General features: G+C 41.4%; 9 protein-coding genes across 10 annotated transcripts; 4 read left to right on the top strand and 5 right to left on the bottom strand.

Annotated features, from left to right (window-relative positions):
* Nucleotides 1–556: 556 nt before the first annotated feature.
* On the bottom strand, nt 557–2,079 carry LOC108653133 (trehalose transporter 1-like protein). Its single transcript, XM_018103448.3, has one exon. The coding sequence runs from the start codon at nt 2,021–2,023 to the stop codon at nt 647–649; it is 1,377 nt and encodes a 458-aa protein (XP_017958937.1). The 5' UTR covers nt 2,024–2,079; the 3' UTR covers nt 557–646.
* A 129-nt stretch (nt 2,080–2,208) lies between these two features.
* cer (crammer) lies at nt 2,209–2,789 on the top strand. Its single transcript, XM_018104215.3, has 2 exons — nt 2,209–2,434; nt 2,493–2,789. Exons 1-2 carry the CDS (start codon nt 2,396–2,398, stop codon nt 2,688–2,690), a joined length of 237 nt encoding a protein of 78 aa, XP_017959704.1. The 5' UTR covers nt 2,209–2,395; the 3' UTR covers nt 2,691–2,789.
* Nucleotides 2,790–2,951: 162 nt separating this feature from the next.
* SdhA (succinate dehydrogenase, subunit A (flavoprotein)) lies at nt 2,952–6,933 on the top strand. The gene is made up of 6 exons (XM_018104194.3): nt 2,952–3,090; nt 3,226–3,312; nt 4,677–6,086; nt 6,153–6,355; nt 6,417–6,567; nt 6,639–6,933. The coding sequence occupies exons 2-6, from the start codon at nt 3,256–3,258 to the stop codon at nt 6,816–6,818; spliced, it is 2,001 nt and encodes a 666-aa protein (XP_017959683.1). The 5' UTR covers nt 2,952–3,090; nt 3,226–3,255; the 3' UTR covers nt 6,819–6,933.
* Nucleotides 6,934–7,425: 492 nt separating this feature from the next.
* On the bottom strand, nt 7,426–9,259 carry LOC108653576 (cytochrome b5 reductase 4). The gene is made up of 2 exons (XM_089262558.1): nt 7,836–9,259; nt 7,426–7,778 (listed from the first exon to the last, which is right to left on the bottom strand). The coding sequence occupies exons 1-2, from the start codon at nt 9,132–9,134 to the stop codon at nt 7,491–7,493; spliced, it is 1,587 nt and encodes a 528-aa protein (XP_089118684.1). The 5' UTR covers nt 9,135–9,259; the 3' UTR covers nt 7,426–7,490.
* Nucleotides 9,260–9,299: 40 nt separating this feature from the next.
* Nucleotides 9,300–15,312, top strand: LOC108653574 (fatty-acid amide hydrolase 2-B). Its single transcript, XM_030383052.2, has 4 exons — nt 9,300–9,514; nt 13,059–13,406; nt 13,471–13,690; nt 13,756–15,312. Exons 2-4 carry the CDS (start codon nt 13,206–13,208, stop codon nt 14,937–14,939), a joined length of 1,605 nt encoding a protein of 534 aa, XP_030238912.1. The 5' UTR covers nt 9,300–9,514; nt 13,059–13,205; the 3' UTR covers nt 14,940–15,312.
* Nucleotides 15,313–15,604: 292 nt separating this feature from the next.
* Nucleotides 15,605–16,647, top strand: LOC108653580 (sentrin-specific protease 8). The gene is made up of 2 exons (XM_018104203.3): nt 15,605–15,848; nt 15,913–16,647. The coding sequence occupies exons 1-2, from the start codon at nt 15,750–15,752 to the stop codon at nt 16,450–16,452; spliced, it is 639 nt and encodes a 212-aa protein (XP_017959692.1). The 5' UTR covers nt 15,605–15,749; the 3' UTR covers nt 16,453–16,647.
* Nucleotides 16,648–16,860: 213 nt separating this feature from the next.
* On the bottom strand, nt 16,861–18,204 carry LOC108652890 (putative gustatory receptor 59b). Its single transcript, XM_030383066.2, has 2 exons — nt 17,091–18,204; nt 16,861–17,035 (listed from the first exon to the last, which is right to left on the bottom strand). The coding sequence occupies exons 1-2, from the start codon at nt 18,054–18,056 to the stop codon at nt 16,868–16,870; spliced, it is 1,134 nt and encodes a 377-aa protein (XP_030238926.2). The 5' UTR covers nt 18,057–18,204; the 3' UTR covers nt 16,861–16,867.
* A 557-nt stretch (nt 18,205–18,761) lies between these two features.
* Nucleotides 18,762–20,705, bottom strand: Den1 (SUMO peptidase family member deneddylase 1). 2 transcript variants are annotated; one of them, XM_018104200.3, is made up of 3 exons: nt 20,466–20,705; nt 19,480–19,681; nt 18,762–19,416 (listed from the first exon to the last, which is right to left on the bottom strand). In XM_018104200.3, exons 2-3 carry the CDS (start codon nt 19,576–19,578, stop codon nt 18,877–18,879), a joined length of 639 nt encoding a protein of 212 aa, XP_017959689.3. In that variant the 5' UTR covers nt 19,579–19,681; nt 20,466–20,705; the 3' UTR covers nt 18,762–18,876. The 2 variants fall into 2 exon arrangements, with proteins under 2 accessions (XP_017959689.3, XP_017959687.3); XM_018104198.3 differs by lacking the exon at nt 20,466–20,705 and adding an exon at nt 19,762–19,943.
* Nucleotides 20,706–21,973: 1,268 nt separating this feature from the next.
* Nucleotides 21,974–22,699, bottom strand: LOC108653584 (uncharacterized). Its single transcript, XM_018104206.3, has 3 exons — nt 22,447–22,699; nt 22,278–22,394; nt 21,974–22,217 (listed from the first exon to the last, which is right to left on the bottom strand). The coding sequence occupies exons 1-3, from the start codon at nt 22,615–22,617 to the stop codon at nt 22,026–22,028; spliced, it is 480 nt and encodes a 159-aa protein (XP_017959695.1). The 5' UTR covers nt 22,618–22,699; the 3' UTR covers nt 21,974–22,025.
* Nucleotides 22,700–22,755: the final 56 nt, after the last annotated feature.

Below are 22,755 nucleotides of genomic sequence, written 5' to 3'. Positions count from 1 at the left end.
TTCGTATTCACCACAACTCTACGACACTAACAGTGCGCGTCACAAATGTCGTGAGTCGCGTCCTGTTTGAAATCGCTACTGACAGTTTTATTTCCTTTAAATAGATCCCTCACTTGAACAGAACTCCTCTTGACAAGCCCACAGATTACATAGGCTAAGTGGGTATTGAACTAGATCTTGAAGTCAAGCACGGTATTAGACTCAGATATGCATATTATTTTGTTTCATTGAATCACAGTTGCTATATAAAGCCAGCGACTGCATAATTACTAACTTTATTCTGGATGCTTTTTAATTACAATTTTTTGTCTTTAGAGAAGCCATGCATTGAAGCTAAGTTCAGAATCAACAGCTACATAAGTATTATGGTAGTCATATCGGACTTGTTCTCGATTTTTAGACGAATTTTCTCAAACTCCAAGGTCGTGTATGACCTTTTTAGCTTTGTAGGGAGTTCTTAAGCTCTTGATGCAAACACTGAAATTTATTGAGTTTGGCTTCAATCTTATGAATTTTAAAACTCGAATTCGAACTCGATTGCGACTGAGTGCAATTATTATGAAACAATCGTCGGCATCTTAAAGAACAAATGGTCTCGTATTCAGTCCGTAGCAAAGGATGAATGTAAGCTTGTTTTTTGTGATATTTATTTAGTAACGGTATTCCGTTTACCATCCATCATTTCTGTATTATCGTCAATCTTTTTAGTATTTGGCACTAGTAAGTATATAAATATCAGGCAAAAAAATGCGAGGGCTGTAAATATCCAGAAACATACGGCCATATTCCAAACATGCAATATATATGGAAATGACACCGCCCCGCAAAAACCAAACAGTTCATTAAGCGTCCAAACGATACTAGCTGACAGAATTTCAATATTCTCTCCGAAAAATTGGCGCATCATAACGAACGGATAAATACCCACGCCCAGTCCAAAGAAGAAGGAGAAACAACAGAAGCTCACAATGGGCAGCCATTGAAGCGTATGCACGTAGGTATCCTTCAGCTGAAAATAAATGGATTGCAAAGCACAATTTAGAGCCACCATTATGATCGACCACATCATCAAAGTTCGACGACTGTCAAATTTGTGCACCGAAATCAGGGTAGATATTAGGACAGAGATTCCAATAAATATGGTGGAAACTTTGGAGTCCATGAAAATTTGGCTATCGGCCGCGTTTAGCATAAGTGTGACATACATTATGATAGCAATGCCGCCACATAAGTTCTTGAATGCCGCCATGATCGTGCATATAATAATTGACTTGGCCGAGGCTAAGCGCCGCAATTTCTGACAGCTGTACGTATTATTGTTTCGAAGCGTCTCTATGGTTCCCATGATGTCGTCATACTCTCTAACCGCATCCATATGCTTGCCCCGTAGCCATTGAAGCGAACCAATGGCCTTCATCTTCATGTTCTTAAGCATATAATACACCGGCGATTCCGGCATCCACACGAAGGTGAGCAGAAACACGGCCGGCGTAACGGCGCAGCCGTAATTTAGGTATCGCATATTATTGAAGGCGCCCAGGACATAAGCATATAGGATTCCCAGAAAATAGAATATTAGGGGGAAATTGCCAATATATGGCTTCACTTCCAGTTGCGATATTTCCACACAGTACACCGGTGCGATTATAATATAACAGCCGGCGCTTAGGCCTTGCAATAGCCGCGAGAACATGAGCAAATACATATTAAACGGATAGATCGTTAACGCCCATCCTGCTATGTATGGGGGCACCGCTAGCAGCATTATTAGCTTCCGGCCTATACAATTGGCTAAAGCACCGGCCGGCACCATCGTTAGGCCGCACCCTAAGTTGGCCATTGCACAGGTCCAGCCATATTGGGTCAGACTCACTGCAAAACCATAATATTTTTGTTCCGTAACCGCGAAAACCGCAGGCGCTGACCAGCCAATTGTGACACCAAAATTAAATACGCTGAGTGATGCTAAAAGTGCTGCTATATATTGATTATGTCCACCAGGTCTGTCCCAGAAACTTGACATATCCTTTAAAATTTTGATTAAAAAAGTTCAAGCTTATTCCTACTACTCTAGCTATAATACATACATACATATGTATGTATGTACATAAAACATAAACAGAGACAGAGGACAGAGTCAATGTTAATGGCGTTGCCACGTAGGCTATATTTTGTAGCCGATAGCAAAACCATAAATGCGATGTTAACAGTGAGCCACAACAGTTGTAGATTACATGCAGCCCACTTCACGCAAATGCTGTTGACTTTGTTTTGATTTTGCATTGTGTTGATTGTTTTGCGCATTACATGTTTGCAAATTAGTCATCTTGAACTCAATACATAGTCGAGAGAAACATTTATTGCGATTTCTATCGACAAATTGAACAAATTAAAAATGTCGCTCGTTAGTGACGATGAGTGGACACAGTTTAAGGTAATTTTTACTATACTAAGCAACTCAACAGAGTAATTGACACATCTAAATATTGTAGACTACCCATAACAAGGTATATGAAGGCGATGAAGACCAAATGCGTCGTTCGTTATACGAAAAAGCTAAGGCAAAAGTCGAGGAACATAATAAAAAGTACGAGAATGGCGAAGTAACTTGGAAAATGGGCATTAACAATATGTCGGACTTTACTTCGGAGGAATATGCAAATAGGTGTGGATCTAGAGCACCCAAATAAAGAATCTCAAATAGTTAGCATTTATATATATAATGTACGTGAACTTTACCGATGCACATTTACAAAACGCGACTAACATTATATTTTATTAAAATCCAATTTAATGTGTTTGTTTTTAATCTGGTCACACTGTGAACAGACAACTGTTGCTATATAGCCAGGCATACTGTATTTAAAATATTTAAAAAATGCGTAGTAAAAACAGATTTGTAAAAGCAAGTTCGAAATTCGAATATTACGTTTTAAAAACAAAACAATGAACAGATGAAGAAACATATGTTACTCCACAAAAGTATCGATGCCAGCATCAGAGCGATAATTGTTTGCACCCCTGGTAGGAAATGTATTTCTCAATTTTCCAAACTCGGGTCACACTGCAGTCGACATATAACTTTTAAAAGTTTGTAAACTTTTCATTTTGTTCACATTGCCACAAAAACGCAACGTTGTGCGTTTTCACTCTCTCACATTTAAGAGCCAACACTGTCTGAGGGGATCGGGCACAAGCTAAACTAAAGTGTACCTTTTATTGCAGACAAACAGCTGAGCAGCAACACCCAACAAGATGTCCGGAATTATGCGTGCGCCATCGATTTTGGCCAAAACTGCATTCGCCTCAATGGTAGGTATCAATGCAATTCAATTAATTGTTTGACAAAGGTATACATTTGTCAGCAAGCTAACTAATTCGTCAGCGAGTATTTCAAAATCTCGATCCAGCCTCTAGAAGTGCTACCAAAATTTCGGCCCTCCCTGAGCCCGTGGCAGTGTTATGTAATTTGTTAAATTTGCGCCTGGCTAACAGATAGCAACAAAGGTTTCCCTATCATTGCGTAAACCCAACACACATTACGAATTTGAATTTAACTCGACTGCAATTTTCCTTGCTCAATTGAAATCGAGAGTGCAAGTGATGCACAGAGGTTATGTTGCATGTACTACGCACCGAAATCGCCCCGTGAGACAAGTTTGGCAACAGATGCGACATCAAAATTCGGCATTCTGATAGGCGATGTTAGTGTGCGTTTTGTGTGTTATTTAAGTGTTCAGTCATGCAGATAAGCCCCTACATTCAATGTCCACATGCGAGAGAGGCGCGACCGCTGCCACACAGCTGATTATACAATGCAAATTATTGATATGAGCTATATTTTAAATGCTAATTATTACATAAGCAATTAAATGTTTGTGTGTGTGTGTGCGCGTTCTTCTAAGCGACGGTTTAACTGATAATCCTCAATACAAAGCTTTGTGAACGTTAGTCAATGGGAATCGTCCCATGGCGTGTGCGGCTCTCTTCAATCTGCATTATTGCCCGATACACACATTCGCTCTTGACCATATACACATGTGTGTGTGTGAATGTGCAGTTGTTTTCCATTTTTTGCAAAAACAAAAGTCATCTTATCTGAACATTTCCATTAGCACCTCCAGTTCAGATATCGCGATAATTGTGCGCGCAATTCACTAAATTGACCTAATGCAGGAGTGGCAGAATTTTAGGCTCCGTCCCGTGTTATTTTATGTCGCTGATATGGGGACCAGTGCTACCGGATCTCCATATTTCCAATTGAGTCAGATTGGAATTGCCAATGGATTTATGAAAACTGCAGGTTACTCCGCATTAGAGATAGTTTACTCTTCCCTTTAAAAGCATATTTCAAATCAACGATCAGGCAATATTGCTATAATATTGAAATTTTAATATGCTTGGGGTATCACATTTTCCCGCTAAATCGGGCTTCATGCAATATCTAAATTCTGACAGCACTGGCGTTATATAGCTATAGCGTATCAATTTTTAAATGTAGTTATTTGATTGCAATCATTAAATTTACATCCGTTATTAAATACGACTGCATTGAAGCAGCTGATCGTAAATTGCAAATCATTCGTGTGTTAGATGCTTCGTAAATGACGTGACTGATTGCAGTTATCGCGTAACGTTCCATTAAATCTAATCAGCATGCAATTTGTCAATTGCAGCAACGTGTGGCAACAGTAGCTGCCGCAGCGGCGCAGCAGCGCCGCAGCTATCATATAACCCCCGGATACCAGAAGGCTAAATCAGCGAATCCCGATGCCATCTCCAAGCAATATCCGATTGTAGATCACGAATACGATGCGATTGTTGTCGGTGCCGGCGGCTCAGGACTGCGTGCTGCCTTTGGTCTGGTCGCTGAGGGCTTCCGCACAGCGGTTATCACAAAACTTTTTCCTACACGCTCGCATACGATTGCTGCGCAGGGAGGCATTAATGCAGCGCTTGGCAATATGGAGGAGGATGACTGGAAGTGGCACATGTACGATACGGTGAAGGGCAGTGACTGGCTGGGCGACCAGGATGCCATTCATTATATGACACGCGAGGCACCCAAGGCTGTCATTGAGCTGGAGAACTACGGCATGCCCTTCTCTCGCACCCAGGATGGCAAGATCTATCAGCGTGCCTTCGGTGGCCAGAGTCTGAAGTTCGGCAAGGGTGGTCAGGCCCACAGATGTTGCGCCGTTGCGGATCGTACCGGCCACTCGCTGCTACACACCCTGTATGGCCAGTCGTTGAGCTACGATTGCAACTACTTTGTGGAGTACTTTGCTCTGGATCTGATTTTCGAGAACGACGAATGCCGTGGTGTGCTGGCCCTTAATTTGGAGGATGGTAGCCTGCACCGTTTCCGTGCAAAGAATACGGTCATTGCCACAGGTGGCTATGGACGCGCCTTCTTCTCCTGCACCTCTGCGCATACCTGCACTGGCGATGGCACCGCATTGGTGGCCCGTCAGGGTCTGCCCTCAGAAGATCTGGAGTTTGTGCAGTTCCATCCGACTGGAATCTATGGTGCCGGCTGTCTTATCACTGAGGGCTGCCGCGGTGAAGGTGGCTATCTGATCAATTCCAAGGGCGAACGTTTCATGGAGCGCTATGCACCTGTCGCCAAGGATTTGGCCTCTCGCGATGTTGTCTCTCGCTCCATTACCATTGAGGTTATGGAGGGCCGTGGTGTAGGACCCGAAAAAGATCACGTATTCCTGCAGCTGCATCATTTGCCGCCCAAACAGCTGGCTGAACGTCTGCCCGGCATTTCAGAGACTGCTATGATTTTCGCTGGCGTCGATGTCACCCGCGAACCTATCCCCGTATTGCCCACTGTGCACTACAACATGGGTGGCATCCCAACTAATTATCGTGGCCAGGTGCTGACCATTGACGAAAACGGCAAGGACAAGATTGTGCGCGGTCTCTATGCGGCCGGTGAGGCAGCCTGTAGCTCTGTGCATGGCGCCAATCGATTGGGTGCCAACTCCCTGCTGGATTTGGTGGTGTTCGGCCGTGCCTGCGCTAAGACCATTGCCGAGGAAAACAAACCCGGCGAGAAAGCACCCGAGTTGAAGGACGTAAGTCAACTATATATTAAAAAACTTCCATTAGAATTTTTTACTGATTCGCTAAATCATTTGCAGAATGCTGGCGAGTTCTCTGTAGCCAATTTGGATAAGCTGCGTCATGCAAATGGCAACATAACCACCGCTGATCTGCGCCTCAAGATGCAGCGCTGCATGCAGAACCATGCTGCTGTATTCCGCGATGGACCTATTTTGCAGAAGGGCGTTAGCGAAATGAAGGAGATCTACAAACAGTTCAAGGACATCAAAGTTATTGACAAGTACGTAGCTCCAAAATCTACCGATGATTGCCTATTAGATATTGAATTTACGCGAGTCTAGGTCGCTTGTGTGGAACTCGGATCTAATTGAGACACTGGAGCTGCAGAATTTGCTTGCTAATGCTCAAATGACCATCGTCGGAGCCGAGGCGCGCAAGGAATCACGTGGCGCACACGCGCGTGAGGATTTCAAGGATCGCATCGATGAATACGTAAGGAAAACATAAATAATGTGCTTTCACTCGACTGCTTAAAAATGCCTCCTATTGTTTGTCTTATACAGGACTATAGTAAGCCCTTGGAATCGCAGCAGAAGAAGCCCATCGACCAGCATTGGCGTAAGCACACGCTCGCCTGGGTGTGTAGCGATGATGGCGATGTGGAACTCAAATACAGACCAGTTATTGACCAGACTCTGGACAATGAGGTAGAGACGGTGCCACCAGCAATTCGTTCTTACTAGAAGACGCCACAAAACCTACAAGCATACACACACACACATACACTCGAACAGAAAATAAACACACACACACTCGCATGTTTACTTAACAGTTAACAGGCTAATTGTGCAAATGATTCGCAAGTCGCAATTTCGTTAAAAACTAAATTATGCCATGTTTACGACGATTGGTTTTTGATGTCAAAATTATATTATGTAGTTGATTTCAATGATTGTATATTTCGAAAAGCCTTTCAGTGTTCTCGACAACACACAATTTATCTCCCAACATTAAATATATATGTGAATATACATATATTTTCGAAAACTGAGCGACTGCTGTGCAAAATTTAGTCAGTGACGACGACACCTTTTTCTGTAAACAAAAACGTCAGGAATAACAATTTTCTAGTATTTGTTAATCTTATTAAATTATTGAAAACAATGATGTATAAATATATATAAACAAAAAAATACTAAATGCTAAAAAGAAAATTACATTTATAAAACATTAGTAATAATGATCAGGCCAGTAGCGCTTATCAACAGCAACATTATTACTATGGATAATTTATAGGAAAGAACTGATATACAAGAACTTTACTATATATTTTAAACAAGCTGCAACTAATTGTCACTGGCCTGATTATCATTTAAACAAGAAATTATTGAGCATGACTATTTGAACAAATTTTATCACTGAAAAACATGCATCTGCTCCGGCTTCAATTGTAGTTCCTTCAAGCTGTTCACCGCGGCTGTATTAAAGCCGGCAGGTCCACATACAGCCACAAAGCTGAAGGACTCGGCTTGCTGCCTACTGAAAAAAGGCGCCAGCAGCTCTTGGGAAATACGACCACCCGCCTCCGACAAAATGTTTTTGCAAGTGAAGCGTTCATCAGCATCCTGTAGAGCTTGAAACTTGTCCTTAAGCCAGATATCGGCTTGAGTCTTGTTGAAGTACATCAGGTGAAGACGTTCGCTGTGGGAAATCCTTTAATCAATTAGAGCATAAGAAGATAAAACTTGAAACACTTACAGGCGATTCGATTGCCGCTTGAGCAAAGGCCGCAGCAGACTTAGGATGGGCGTAATACCGCTGCCCGCAGCCAACAGCAAAATGTTGCGATGTGCCTCTAATGCGGATAGCCCGAAATTGCCACGCGGCAGACTCAATTGCACTGTGGAACCTGGTTGGAGCTGCTTTAACTGACTGGAAACTGCTCCCTTTTCATAGTGCTTTATGAGAAATTCTTGTCGAGTGCTGGGACTCGCATTGGCGTCGATTTGTTCGCTGTTAGAAAGCAGGCAGTTGTGTGGCACGGGTGTATAGCTTCGCTCTAGCAACTCACCATTGTGTGGGAGCTGGATATCCAGGTGATAGCCCACTGGCAGATGCACAAGCACCGATTGCTCAATGCTTTGCAGGCACAGCTCAAAAGAGTCATGATTAAATGCCTCGCAATTCAGCACCTCATATGTTAAGTGCTCATCACACGTTGAATTCAGCTTACTTATCTCATGGCTGCCATATGTCTGCCATGGCTCAGCCACCTGCTTGGTGAGCACCACTTCGATTTTGCCCGTCTCTGGACCCACACGCACAGCTTTAGGCGGCCAGACAATGGCGGCGCTAATCTTGAAACTGAAGACATGCCAGATGTTCGCCAATTGCACGCGTACCTCCAGCTCCACATCAGAAGTGTCCTTCCGCTTTAGCAGCAATCCTGGATTAGCCAGGCGTCGCGTATAGAAACAGAGTGTCAATTCACTGCGCTGTTGAATCCAATCGAAACGCGGCACAAGCTCCGTTGGGGCTGGCGGTGGACGGATTAAATCTGTTTCTTCGTTGACCACAACGTTATCCTTCAACGGACCCACATAGCATTTGCCTAGCAACTGAGGGTAGTTAACCCAGGCATGCACTTCATCGAACAGCTTGGTAGCATCACGTCCAACACCGCGCATTAGCTCATCTACTCCGCCCGGATGAAAGTCCATATACCGAGTTACGTTGAATACTTTGCCTCGTATAGCCATCCAGGCATCGTTCACCTGATTGTGAAGCGCCAGTTCACTACGACTAACTGGTACCACGCGTCCTCCAGTGCCAGAAAGATCAGCACCCGAATTGCATAGACGTATCCAGCTCATCAAGGAGTAGCCAGGCTTCAGGGCGCATTTGTTGCGTGGATTGCCTGTTGCGGAGCCCGAGCTCTTCAGTTTCTGTGCCGCTGAGCTGGGCAGCTGTAAGCTATTGACAGCTAAGGAAGCCACAGCTGGTGGCTTCAGAGGGGTTTTATCCATTGATGCTGGCGGTTTCAACTGCGAATCACTCATGGTGCAGTTAAATTGTTATTATTATTGGCTCAACAGTTGAAATCGATATAAGCGGTTACTCATAAACATCAGCTGATTGCCATCGATAGTAAAATCGTGCAAACAAGTTCAGAAGTCGATAGATATCGAAAGTTTAAGTAGTCAATAGGAAATTAAATAAACTGTACAGAATCAAGCACTTAAAAGTTGTACAACTACAAGAGCATAAATTGTATGATTTACAAAATGTTAAGTGCTAATGCATTCATTTTGAGTATCGCAGTCACACATACATATGTGAGCTGCATACTGTGCTAAGCTTGTGCTAGTCCCCGACAAATGCGGTTCGTTTTGTCAGTATTCAACGAGTCGGTCAGCTGTTCGGATCACTGTAACTGCGGGTAAAGTTTCTGTCGCCTGATAGACTTATTTTGTGTATGCATTTTCTAAGAACATTATACAAATATCGTGTCGATTTTGTGCATGAAACACAAAACGAAGACCACAAAATACAAAAAGAATTAGCTGTCATTACTGTGTGTAATTTCACACGCATAGAAAAAAGTTCCCTTTACTTCTAAGTGTGTGTGTGTGAGTGTGCATTTTTGAATGGAATAATGACATAAATTGGCGCATTATATGATGCTTCATTGGCAAACTGGTTTAATGTCAAATAAGTGATATACAGTGGAAAATTTAAACCGTACTTATATATGCATTGCATAAATACATCAACAATTACTTGTGTATATATCGGTGACCGTTTGTATGTATTAAGCAATCAGAGCGACAATTTGCTGAAGCTAACATCAACAAACAGGTTCTTCTTTGTGTGCTATATTAAATTTCCTTATACATGAGTGCTTCATCCTTTTATTTCATCATTATTAAATTTTTATTTTCATATTCTGCATGATGTCATTGTCCAGCAAACGTTTGCCGGTCTTTCGTTTGCTTTGCCACCTTTCGCCACCCTCTTCCACATATACACACACGCTTACGCACAGGCACATGCACACACAAGCATACAAATACAACCACACCCGAAATCCGCAAAGTTGCTCTATTCATTTCACTATTGAATTCGTCGCGCGCCCGCTGCTCTATAGGTTTGACACTTAATTACCTGCACACGCAACCAAATTCGCTCTTCCGCTGACTGCCAGTCACTCCTAGCTCTCTCTGTCCTCATCTCTTAGCTAGCGGTTGTTCTCACGCAACAAGTGTTAATAACATTTTAAACAGGCCTTTCACATACAAACGTATTAGAACCTTGCTCACGGATAGGTTTGATGATTTTAACTGCAATCTTATCGGGAATAAACCCCAGTGTTTTCTTTTATTATACATTATCTTTGTTTGATAATATATCAACTTTGCGCAAACCAATTGGTAAATTTAGTATTAATAATTAGCCGTTGATTCATATGCATGCACTACAAATTTGTTGTCATGTGTAAATTGAAGCGTGTCCATTTGTAAAGCCGCGCAATTCAATTAAACTTATTGAGAAAGCGAACGGTGCTCGACCAAATTGCGATATGCTGCCTTAAACAAATAGCTGATAAGAAATTGTAACAATATCAACATCAATATTGAGAGCGTGTTCCCACCGACGACCGTGACAGACAATTACACAATGTCGCCGCAATGAGTGCGATAAGAAAGAGGCGAAAAGAGAAGCGGCGTCCTTCAACTTGACGAAACTCTGATTCAACGACATAGCAAGAGAGAACGAAAAAGGAGGAGAGTGAAAGATTAGGCAGGAACTATTGCGGAATGTGCGACGTGTCTGTACACTGATCAAAGAAAAACTTTTAAAACTAAAGTATAATAAATAAAATCTTAAACAAGTATCTCAAAAAATATTTTTTAAATCTACTGGTCATAAATGTGAACTCCGGGTTACAAGTTTACAAGTTTTGTTTTGAATTTTTTTTTTTTTTTTGAGACGTAAGATCTGGCTGAGCACTTAAATTTTGCATGCTATTCTTAAATCCATAGCCCACCCGTAACACTTGGGACGCTAATTCTATGACTAATATCAGAATTATCAAACTTATATTTGCAGCTACGACTTCTGCAATGAGTCACACTTGGATGTTTCTCAACTCTGTTTCCCTTTGCCCCTGTGCTTCGATAATAACTTGAACAGCTTTGTGTAGTTTCAGACGTTGACTTTTTTCCCATTTAATCTTTGTTATTGTAAACGGCATTAAAGTCCAAAGTTAATCCTGTTGGCTAATTCGACAGCGTGCATTGAATACCGATAAGATAATGGAGCAGTAGCAGATACTGAATGACTCTACATATGGCAACAATGCTAAGCTGCCAAGATTTAGTCGTTTGATGAACTTTTCGTTTATCAGCCAAAGCCACATACTGAATTATTTTTCCATCAACGGAGATTAGGAATTGTTCATTTATGTTATAAATAAACTTTGTAAATCTGATTCTACTGCAAAAATAATCTCTATTTGTGTTTATTCAAATTTTCTAAATCATATTCGAGCACAGTTTAAAAATATGTATAATGAATGCATGTATACTACACATATGTACGATCCATTTCTGTTTTTGCGCTTCATAAATTATTTCAAGAGTCATTGGAATGGAAAAGTTTACATTCTTTTCTAAGAAAACAAAACGAATTTTAAATAAAACACAAGCTATATATATGGGCTCTGTGCTCATACATCTATATCAAAATATTTGCCAACATATATGATTTTTGAAACCTATTTATTTAAAATAGTAGGAGGGAACACAATACTATTTGATGTAATATATACAAACAAGTACAGGGTATAACCGTGTAAGCTAAATAGTTTAAAGCAGATGATTGGCGTATTTTATGTGATTAATAAAATAGAATACATACATATTGTCTAAAAATAAAATATTACCAGTAGAAAAACCGAAAAATGATTTTTTTATACGATATTTAATATACTATAAATACAGGGTATGCGACGGTCGATGTCCTCTATAACAAACGATTGTTGTTTAGGTTGGTCTAATTGGCAATTGTTTGTTATTTCTCGACTTTATATACGTTAGCCGACGCCGCAGTTGGTATTTACTCATATAATGTTCCCGATCCGTTGGGCAGATAAAAGTTTTGTGAGGCCCAGACATCATAAACTTGATAATGGATAATGGATATGACTCAGTCGAAGTTGCAGCGGCGATCAAGGGGGCACGTGGCGAATTTCGATAGCTAAAAATAATTTAGTTAAGCACTTAACTATGGGAGTTCATTGTCCAAATATATACAGTATACATATCCATGTGTGCATAATTCATCATCAGCGGCAGGAATTTATATTTTAATAATTTGATTAAACAAAATTTATGATTACAAGTATGAACGTTGAATTTGAGTCCTATTCACTTCAAAATACAGATTCACGGTCAAATGATGAATGAAGCATGTAGCAAGACATAGTAATAGTTTATTTTAAAGTAGTATACTAGTTTTTCCTAATCTTTAGAAGGATTCTAGTGTAACGTATTTGCAAATAAAAACTGCGCAACAACAACAAGACGGATATACAGAATATTATATCGAAAATGAGGAAGAAAATATACATACATATATGCAATAATAATAGTCTATATTATCATAAAATCTCTTATTATTTACTTATCTGTTTTACATATTTATCTCTTATAAGAAAAAGGTTAATTAAATATGTAAGTTAATAGCTTACAAAGCAATGTTAATGTACATTGAAGAGCTGTTATTAACAGGATATGTAGTCATTCTGTTGATTCCATACTTTCAATAACAGCCCAGCCTGGACCATTTTTATTGCGTAGATAAACAAAATTTGTTTATGGAAATGTTTACACTAGATTGTACAATGGGTCTTATTGTCTGTTTCTTATCTACACTTTAAATAATCCGCCAAAATATACATATATGTATTTTCTCTTCCACAGAGAATTAACACATGGGCCTGGTCAAGAACTGGAACTCAAACACAAATAAAATAAAAACGATTTGCCAATAATATACATACATATATATATTTATATATATATACATAGATATTTCTAGTTGTAGTTAGACATTCCGCGTTAGCCGCCATGTCGGAGAAGCAATTCGATCAGAATAACGTGCCTCTGAGCCGCATGATTGGCGCCTACATATTTGGGCTGTTGCAAACCTTCTTTCGTTTTATCTTCCGGTTAATATATGGCGCCAAAGGTAAAAGCATGCCGCCCATAACGGATCCCATACTCCTCGAATCGGCCACATCGCTGGCCAGAAAAATACGTAACCAAGAGGTATAGACAACTAATCTTCCTGATGTCAATTTAGAAATCAATTTATTCATCTCACTCTTTATAGCTCAGCAGTGTTCAGGTTCTGGAATCGTTTATACGCCGCATCAAGGAAGTGAATCCGTTGCTCAACTGTGTCGTGGATGAGCGCTACGATGAGGCACTCAAAGAGGCAGCCGCAGCGGACGCCTTGATAAAGTCCGGCCAATATACAACAGAAGAGCTGGCCACGCTGAAACCATTTTTGGGCGTGCCCATCTCAACAAAAGATTGCATAGCGGTCAAAGGTGCAGTAGACTACAAACTATTTGGTTAGGCTCCACATAGCTAATGCCCACCGATTTGTTCACAGGCATGCTCCATACAGCTGGATTATATTCGCGCCGTGAGGTGCGCGCGGCAGAGGATTCGGATGCGATGGGATTGATGCGAAAGGCGGGCGCGATACCCTTTGCGCTCACCAATGTGTCCGAGATGTGCATGTGGTGGGAGAGCAACAATACGGTGCACGGCAGGACAAACAATGCCTACGACACGAACCGCATTGTGGGCGGCTCCAGCGGCGGCGAGGGCTGCGTCCAATCGGCTGCAGGCTCACCATTTGGCTTGGGCTCGGACATTGGGGGATCCATTCGGATGCCCGCGTTTTTCAATGGCATATTTGGGCACAAGCCCAGCAAGTTGATCGTATCGAACAAGGGCCAGTTTCCTAGTCCGTTCAGTGAGGAGCAGAACTCGTTTTTGGGTCTGGGTCCCATGTCACGTTTTGCCGAGGATCTGCGACCGATGCTGCAGATTATGGCTGGGGAGCGAGCGCACCTATTGCGGCTGGACAAGCCAGTGGAGCTGGATAAAATAAAGTTCTTCTATCAGGAATCGGATGGCGGCGGTCGCATGGTCTCCGCCGTCGATAAGGATCTGCTGCTGGCCATGCGCCGAGTGGCTGACCATTTGAGCAAGAAATTCGGCGCTGGTCAGGTGAAGCAGGTTCAGCTGCCGCAGATACGCCAATCAGCGGCCATTTGGTTTGCCAACATGCGAGATGACTCCGGTCACGGTTTCAGCTACCAGCTGGGTGACTTGCGCTACGATATCAACACCTATCTGGAGCTGCTCAAGTGGCTGGTGGGCGCCTCCAAGCATACACTGATTGGTCTGATCACTGCCGTAATGGACAATGCCCAGTGCCAGCATGGCTCCTCCAAGTACAAGCACATGGTGGCCAAGCGGGATGACCTGCGTGCCACACTACAGCAGCTGCTGGGCGACAATGGCGTGCTCATCTATCCCACGCATCCCACTGTAGCGCCCTATCACAACGAGCCCCTGACGCGCCCCATCAACTTCTCATATACGGGCATAGTCAACGTGCTGGGCTTCCCGGCCACAGCTGTGCCGCTTGGCTTGGGCAGCGAGGGCTTGCCGCTGGGCGTGCAGGTCATAGCGAACTTTAATGAGGACCGATTGTGCCTGGCCGTAGCCGAGGAGCTGGAGCGTGCCTTCGGCGGCTGGCAGCGCCCCGAGGTGCGACTGTGATGCGGACGCTTTTATTATAAATAACGTACATACATATACACAGCCGAGCATTTAGCTTTTAGTATTTGGGAATTGTATCCTGGGCCCCGCAAAGAACCCACCAAACACAATCTAACCACGGCTTAGTGTTTACTATATACAAACGATCTATCAGCATGTCCTCTTTATATCAGAATATGAGATGTGTGTATGAATGTGAATTGTAAAATGTGCACATTAAGTGCATTTTAGTGCCTCGTAAAATCAAGATTTCGATGTATTTTTATTGCTATTATAATTACTTTGTATACAATATGTTTTTAACCATAAACTTAGCAGTAATCTAAGCTCACATTTGATTTCGCATTTAAAATAAAAAAGAATTGTTAACAAACTTTTGAAGTTTCGCTGTTGGCTGCGCATTATTTTAGCAACCTCTAGTTGTTATTCGCCGGCCACGTGGCAGGTACATTTGTATGTATGTAATTGTTCCAGCATTTTCTATAGAAAAGTGTTTTACTCCTAAAACTCCGAAATAACAGCATACTGCTGTTACTAAACCACGTGGTATCTAATTCGCCGCGCAGCTCTAAAGGATGTTAAATAACACCAGAATTACAGACACTTAACAGAAGAACAAAAACGGCACGAGTTGATGAAAAATTTACGTTTGAAAGCAAAAAATATATCAAAGATCTTATAAAATGCTGCCAAAATACAAGCCACCTTGACGCTTGAACACAGTACAATAAACAAACATCCATATTGACTAAATTACAAAATTATTGAATCTTTTCGTACACTTTCCAGGCAACACGCACGTGCCACAACATGAGCAAGACAGACCCCATATCGCTCAGCTTCCACGACTCCTGTCTGCGCATGTCCGACGTGCAACTGCTGCACGGACCGCGCTGGCTCAACGATCAGGCAAATAGCTCAATGGACTAACTAAATAATTCTGTATACATTAGAATATATATTTTTCTTGCAGATCCTGAGCTTCTACTACGAGTATCTGTCGCATGTCAAGTACAAGAACAACAAAGACTTGTACTTCATAGCGCCCGAGGTGACGCAGTGCATGAAATACATGGACGACTCCGAGCTGGAGATGCTGCTGGACAAGAACAATGCCGCCTACAAGCTGTTCATATTCTTTGCTCTTAACGACAACGGCGCCACCGAAGAGGGCGGCAGCCACTGGTCGCTGCTGGTGATGTCGCAGCCCGAGAAGACTTTCTTCCACTTTGACTCGTTTGGCAACAGCAACACGGCCACATCCGTCAAGCTGATGAATAGGGTGAAGGACTTCCTGGGCATGCGTCTGGCCAAGTTCTGTCCGATGCGCTGTCTGCAGCAGGCGAATGGCTACGACTGTGGCATCCACGTCATCTGCATGACCGATCACATAGCCGACTATGTGAGTCGCTTTGAGATGATCAACGGGCTGCCCGGACTGCAAATCGATACTGTAAAGGCCAAGCGTGCCGAGCTGCTTAAGCTGATCCTCTCACTGGGCGGCAGTTGTTAATCCGTCCAATGCTTCGTTATATATATATTCGATGTAATACGAACTATCAGTACCAAAGGCAGATAAGTGTGTGTTATGTGATCGAAATGTTTAAGCTTAACGGTATTGATATGGGTTAGATATAATTCATTGTTTAGAGTATTGTATTCCCCCATCTGGCTGTGCATCATAATAAAGATATTGATGTTGACATGAGCTCATCTGATTATGCGGAATATATGTATGTATATTTGAAATTATCTGATCAAGCGGAACAAAATTATTTTAATTAACTGTATTATAAGAATTTAATAACTCTATATAAGAACTTTAAATATTTAAAAAAATATTTTGTACGACAAACTTTAATAATCCTATAGGTAGTATGTAGTCGTATTGTGTATTATAATTATTTCAGGTGCACACAATAATTATTTTATAAAGTATATTTCTTATTGTGCAACAAATGAAACTGCAACAACAAAATGAAAAATGTAATAATAGAGATCTGCATTTGGAACCAGCTGCGACGATTCACCTTATAGAGACCGCAAACCCAAAAGTCCAGCTTCGAAGTACAGGCGTACAGGACAAAGGCGTTCAGCTGCAGGAGAAATATATAATTTCTATATATACATACATGTACACTAGATATGCACCTCCCTTGACCAATGCCCCTCGCTGAGGTTATGCTGTATCGGGCTCTGGTACCACATGGTCTGGTCACACATGAAGTTCAATAGATAGAAGTCCAGTAGATGCACATAGTAGTTCGCAGCCCCGAAGAGAGTTAAATAGATAGGTGCGTCAACGCTAAATGAGAAGACTATGCCCCAATAGGTATTAATCGCAAAGAATGCCAGATTATCAAAGCGAGCAGCCAACATAAGCAGATCATAGATCTTGTTGAGCCTCTGAGTGCAGCGTGTGAGCAGGCTGTGGAGCATCCACAGATGCTGCAGATGCTCCAGCTGGCGACGCGATGGAGATCCTTGAGTCCCCCTACCCAGATGCAGAAGCTGTCCCAGCTGCTTATTGAGATTCTGATAACAATAGGCGATGTCCCACAGAGCCAGATAATAGCGATGGACGGCGAGCAGGGGAATATTCTTGGCGTTGCTGTATAAGAAGACGCACAGCACGATGCTCAGCTTTGGCTCATTGGGTACCGCCAGGCAGGCTAGGAAGCTGGCCAGGCTGACGAACAACACAGAGCCCAGCTTCAAATTATGCAAATGGCGAAGTGTGCTGTCGACAGATCGCCCATTTCGAATATCCTGTGCAAACCCTCGGTTCAATCTCTGCACGGTCCTGTCCGCCTCCAGCAGCGCTTTATCCCGACAGGAGCGTGAGATCAGAGTATATGCTATAGTCGCATAGGACACCGTGTAGAGTATATATGTTGTGTAGGTCAACAAATTTGGAAACCAGCTGGCTATCCTGACGTACTGGGCGGACATCCAGAAGACAAAGGGCAGCAGACTGAGCGTCAGGACATTCACGACCAGGACATAGCCGCGCGTCAGCCACGTCTCGCGATAATTCTTCGATACTCGAAAGTACGAGCTAACGCCTAGAATTACCGAATAGCCTTGACAGATACGCAAAAGGAACCCGCCGACCATGTTTCACGGAGAATAATACGTAACTAGATGTTGTGCTATAAGTTATGCAAAGGGCCTCATTACCAAATGCTGATTATATCGCGGCTAACGCATCGCCAGATATCAACTAATTACTATTCAGGGAGTATAAAGTATTCGTAATACGCTTTACACAATGAATCGATTCTATAACAGTTCAGGTCAGACGTACCTGTCCTTGGTATATTAAAAATATATATCTATATGCTATATACATGAATAATCATAGTTTCGATTTACGTTTCTGTCCTATTATTATTATTTTATATTTTTAGACAATCGACACTCAATAAACTTTTAAATACTGCATTCACATTCATTTTACACATATCTTGAATGCCACTGGACAAACAAGCAGAAATATTATGCGGTCCTTCCAGTGATAATAATAAACATGAGAGCTTCCGGCTTGAATAAACAAATATTTATTCCGACCAGCCAACAAAAAACTACATGAGTCGTACTTCTTTCAAATGGACTCGGGTTGGATTTTGTCTCTTCATTTCGTTTTCTGTGCTGTTTTTGTTGTTGCAGTGCCTCGCACTGGGCAAAAGTAAACATTAAATTAAACAAATTACAATCATTAATACAAATATCGCATTCATGCTGACGATCAGCTTGCGTTCAACGCCTGATGCAAGCACCCCATAGACTACCTCACCTCCAATTCCTCTCTCCAGCTGTCTTAAAATGTAAGCGTATACTCTGAGTCGTATTCACAGTGCGTTTTACAGTTAGTAACGTTGTTTATGAAAGGTCACTTAAGGCTACAGGATATAACATAGAAAGCAGTTAATCGTGTTTAGTCCTTGCCGCCCAGCGATATGATTAGCTTCAGTAGTTCAGCGCGTTTGGCCTTCACTGTATCGATGTGCAATGTGGGTAGACCCTCAATCACCTCATAGCGATTCACATAGTCGGCTATGTGATCAGTCATGCAGATGACGTGGATGCCACAGTCGTAGCCATTCGCCTGCTGCAGGCAGCGCATGGGACGAAACTTTGCCTGACGCACGCCCAGCAGATCCTTCACCTTAGCCATCAGCTCCATCGAAGGCCCCGTATTGTTGTTGCCATACGAGTCGAAGTGGAAAAATGTTTTCTCTGGTCGCGAGAGCACCATCAGCGACCAATGGGTGCCGCCTGCCTCGGTGTTTCCATTGTCATTCAGTGCAAAGAATATGAATTGCTTGTTCGCGGCATCATGGTCCTCGAACACCATCTCCAGCTCGGAGTCGTCCATGTATTTCATGCACTGCGTCACCTCGGGCGCTATGAAGTACAAGTCGTTGTTGTTCTTGTACTTGACATGCGACAGATACTCGTAGTAGAAGCTCAGGATCTGCAAGCAAAATTATACTTCAATGTATACAGAACTGCTTAGTTAGTCCATTGAGCTATTTGCCTGATCGTTGAGCCAGCGCGGTCCGTGCAGCAGTTGCACGTCGGACATGCGCAGACAGGAGTCGTGGAAGCTGAGTGATATGGGGTCTGCCTTGCTCATCTTGTGACTGCCGCTGCTGTTGTTATTGCTGTTGAGTCGTCCAGCGTTGACTCTTTGGACAGTCCGGCGCGCAGTCTGACTTTGATTCTGACGTGCGTGTTGCCTGCAAGAGATTTTGCAAGACGGAGAATGTAGAAATCGAATGTAAATGCGTTGCAATCAGTGCACTTATTGTTGCTGCACCTCAAAATCTTTCTGTCGTTTGGCAACATTTTACACAAAATTTATACGTAAGGGGGATTTTCTTTTCTCACTCCTTTTATTGTTTGTAATAATCACAACTGAAGCAAACTTCAGCGAGCTACGAACTCCGAATGTTACCATTCAAAGCCAACGTTGTTATGTTAAGGCTATGTTACGTGGCTGTTAGCAGTCATGTTTTCGTTTTCGCCGGCCGGCCGGCGGGCCGACCAAGTTGCCACAGTTACTGCACCTCCAAATTATATCTACATACATATATACATAAGTGCTCATGTGTGTACACTTACAATGGAGAAATAGGTATTCCGCATAGCCAAAATATCCCGCAAGACATTTCTAATTTCAAGTGTAACAAATCATTACTCAAAAATATTACTACAACGTATATTCTTAGAAAATCTATAACGAATAAATCTATTTATATTCATTTCAGCACAAGTTGCGTTTGATATTAAACAAGAGGCAATCGTTAATTTTTGTAATTTCGTTGTACACACAGTATATATAAAGATTCGTTTCAAGTCCTACAGATTTTAATAGACAGAAAACAAAAACAAAAACAAATAGACCCCAATCTTGCGGCATTATTCGGCAGAAAGAGCATAGCACAACAAAAGAGAACAAAAAAAGTGAGCAAACTGGTCTCATGCATACATATAAGAATCGGCAGGCAAAGCAGAACTTACCAAAAAATATGGCAGACTCTAGTTGATATTTTTGTAAATAGCTTGGAGGCTTGTTGGGCGCAGTAAATTTCGAAGGGATTATCATTGAAGTCTTTGCAAGTTAATAAATAGTAAAATGCGACCAATTCGAACACTATTTCAATCAATTGGAATTAAACACTTTTGCGTCTTGTCTACTTCACTCTAGTTGGAAATTTGTGAGCAGCCAACTTAACGCGAATTGAAATCTGCGCGCAGCCAACTTCAAGTAAGCTAAAAATTTCTAGGGCCAACTTCATGTGTGGTGAAAATGTAGCTAGGCGGCATAATTCAAAAGCAACTTTGAAAATTAAAGCTTACGTATATACAAAAACAAATTTGAAACATTGTCACTTTGACTCCCGAAATGTTCTAACTGGTTCTTGATAAATTTAAAATTTCAATATATTCATCATGTCCGAAAAGGAAGGAAGTCGCACCAGAAGAGTTTCGTTTGTTAATTCAAAGGATTTCGATTTAACCGATTGCTGTCGCATCTGCAAATGTCGGGCAACTGCTGAAAATGGTATTAAATTGCGTCCTCTATTCAATGGCCGTCGACTAACACGTATTATTGCCAATACAGTTCATATTGAGGTATTTCTTATATATATTGAGAAGCTATGGTATAATATTGTAAATCCAATCCCAGATCAAAGATATTCAGGGTCTGCCGCGTTTTTTGTGTGAGAAGTGTTTGAACATTTTAAAGACGTTTTCCATTTTTCAAGTTGACTTCCGACGCTCTGAGGAGGATTTCAAAATGACTATCGAGGCACGTCGCACTTCTCAAATGGATGCTTTGATAGAATTTTCATCAGCCATCGAAATGGAAAAGCAACGAGAAAACGATCAGAAGAGCGCGGCTCTTGTCACAAATTTTCTAAAGAAGTCAAAAAAAACCAAATCTAAGCCGAAGCTTCAAAATCGAGAATTGAGCAAGTGACGCATTCATTCTTATCTATTGGGTTTAATCATTTTAAGAATTTGTTTAATTTTACATCAATATCTACAATATTTTTCAATTAATTCAGCAACTGGGCTTGAAATTTTCCGGACACATATTTTTCACTTCAATAACGGCCTTAAGTGGCCTGGGCATATTCTTATTTCATACGACAATCGGAGCTTTCAAAGAACAACATGACGTCATCGACAGCCGATCAGTTGCCGTTATGGATCAATTTATTTACCCATTTCAGTTGTTTGTTGATCTGCGATAGGCGTAGAGAAAAATAAATAAGAAGTTCAACTGAATTAAAATGTTTACCAATTTTGTCAATTGCTTTTGTTTCTTTGTACTAAACAGATCGACTGCAAATGTAAAAATGTTTTTAGGCTTCTGTTTATCGGCTTGCATTATAATCACGCAAATTCTAGTACGTATCTGATATCTTATAAAAACTTTAAAATATTTGTATGTTGCCACAAATACCTATGGATGTCTTCCCAAAAATGTCCAATCTCCTTTGCGCAAACTTTTACTTATATTTAAAAATTTGATTAATTTTACATCAATATCTACAATATTTTTCAAAAAATTCAGCAACTGGGCTTGAAATTTTCCGGACACATATTTTTCACTTCAAAAATGGTCTCAAGTGGTTGGTCCATGCCTGAGCATTCTTTTTTCATATGACAATCGGAGCTTTCAGAGAACAACATGGCGCCATCGACAGCCGACCAGTTGCCCTTATGGATCAATTTATTCACCCATTTCAGTTGTTTGTTGATCTGCGATAAGCGTAGATGAAAATAAATAAGAAGTTGAACTAACTGAATTAAAATGTTTACCAATTTTATCAATTGCTTTTGTTTCTTTATACTAAACAGATCGGCGGCAAATGCAAAAATGTCGCTGGGCTTCTGTTTAACGGCTTGCATTATAATCACGCGAATTATAGCACGTATCTAAAATCTTATAAATAAATACTTTAAAATATTTGTATATTGCCAAAAATACCTCTGGATGTCTTCCCAAATATGTCCAATCTCCTTTGCGCAAATTTCTACTTATATTTTTTATGGTATTATCAATGTGTACCATATTTTCTTCATCGCTGTTTTCTTCGGATTCGACCGGTTGCTCCGAATCTGATTCGTTATAGAGTTCCGATGCAAACAAAAATTCCATTGTAATTTTCTTAGCAGACAATTTGATAAGCAGCCAAAGTATGTTATGTGTAATATAAAAATTTTAAATTTGTCCTTTGCCAGAAATAAGCAGCCTACTTTATAAAGAACAAATTAATTAAAAAATCAAAAAAAAAAA

Source organism: Drosophila navojoa, chromosome 5 (assembly GCF_054131105.1).
Source record: "Drosophila navojoa isolate 15081-1374.11 chromosome 5, UAZ_NAV_1.0, whole genome shotgun sequence".
Taxonomy (NCBI): Eukaryota; Metazoa; Arthropoda; class Insecta; order Diptera; family Drosophilidae; genus Drosophila; species Drosophila navojoa.
This window is presented reverse-complemented; position numbering and strand designations above follow the sequence as displayed.

Coding starts and splice junctions, on each gene's coding strand:
- LOC108653133 (XM_018103448.3), bottom strand. CDS start 2,023: ATGTCAAGTTTCTGGGACAGACCTGGTGGACATAATCAATATATAGCA.
- cer (XM_018104215.3), top strand. CDS start 2,396: ATGTCGCTCGTTAGTGACGATGAGTGGACACAGTTTAAG. Junction 2,435..2,492: donor ATGAGTGGACACAGTTTAAG/GTAATTTTTACT, acceptor TAAATATTGTAG/ACTACCCATAACAAGGTATA.
- SdhA (XM_018104194.3), top strand. CDS start 3,256: ATGTCCGGAATTATGCGTGCGCCATCGATTTTGGCCAAAACTGCATTC. Junction 3,313..4,676: donor AAACTGCATTCGCCTCAATG/GTAGGTATCAAT, acceptor TGTCAATTGCAG/CAACGTGTGGCAACAGTAGC. Junction 6,568..6,638: donor AGGATCGCATCGATGAATAC/GTAAGGAAAACA, acceptor TGTCTTATACAG/GACTATAGTAAGCCCTTGGA.
- LOC108653576 (XM_089262558.1), bottom strand. CDS start 9,134: ATGAGTGATTCGCAGTTGAAACCGCCAGCATCAATGGATAAAACCCCT. Junction 7,779..7,835: donor TCAAGCGGCAATCGAATCGC/CTGTAAGTGTTT, acceptor AGGATTTCCCAC/AGCGAACGTCTTCACCTGAT.
- LOC108653574 (XM_030383052.2), top strand. CDS start 13,206: ATGTCGGAGAAGCAATTCGATCAGAATAACGTGCCTCTGAGCCGCATG. Junction 13,407..13,470: donor GAAAAATACGTAACCAAGAG/GTATAGACAACT, acceptor CACTCTTTATAG/CTCAGCAGTGTTCAGGTTCT. Junction 13,691..13,755: donor AGATTGCATAGCGGTCAAAG/GTGCAGTAGACT, acceptor ATTTGTTCACAG/GCATGCTCCATACAGCTGGA.
- LOC108653580 (XM_018104203.3), top strand. CDS start 15,750: ATGAGCAAGACAGACCCCATATCGCTCAGCTTCCACGACTCCTGTCTG. Junction 15,849..15,912: donor CGCGCTGGCTCAACGATCAG/GCAAATAGCTCA, acceptor TTTTTCTTGCAG/ATCCTGAGCTTCTACTACGA.
- LOC108652890 (XM_030383066.2), bottom strand. CDS start 18,056: ATGGTCGGCGGGTTCCTTTTGCGTATCTGTCAAGGCTATTCGGTAATT. Junction 17,036..17,090: donor AGGGGCATTGGTCAAGGGAG/GTGCATATCTAG, acceptor TTTCTCCTGCAG/CTGAACGCCTTTGTCCTGTA.
- Den1 (XM_018104198.3), bottom strand. CDS start 19,790: ATGTTGCCAAACGACAGAAAGATTTTGAG. Junction 19,682..19,761: donor AACGACAGAAAGATTTTGAG/GTGCAGCAACAA, acceptor AATCTCTTGCAG/GCAACACGCACGTCAGAATC. Junction 19,417..19,479: donor CGCGCTGGCTCAACGATCAG/GCAAATAGCTCA, acceptor TTTTGCTTGCAG/ATCCTGAGCTTCTACTACGA.
- LOC108653584 (XM_018104206.3), bottom strand. CDS start 22,617: ATGGAATTTTTGTTTGCATCGGAACTCTATAACGAATCAGATTCGGAG. Junction 22,395..22,446: donor ATTTGGGAAGACATCCAGAG/GTATTTTTGGCA, acceptor ATAAGATTTTAG/ATACGTGCTATAATTCGCGT. Junction 22,218..22,277: donor AAAAGCAATTGATAAAATTG/GTAAACATTTTA, acceptor CGCTTATCGCAG/ATCAACAAACAACTGAAATG.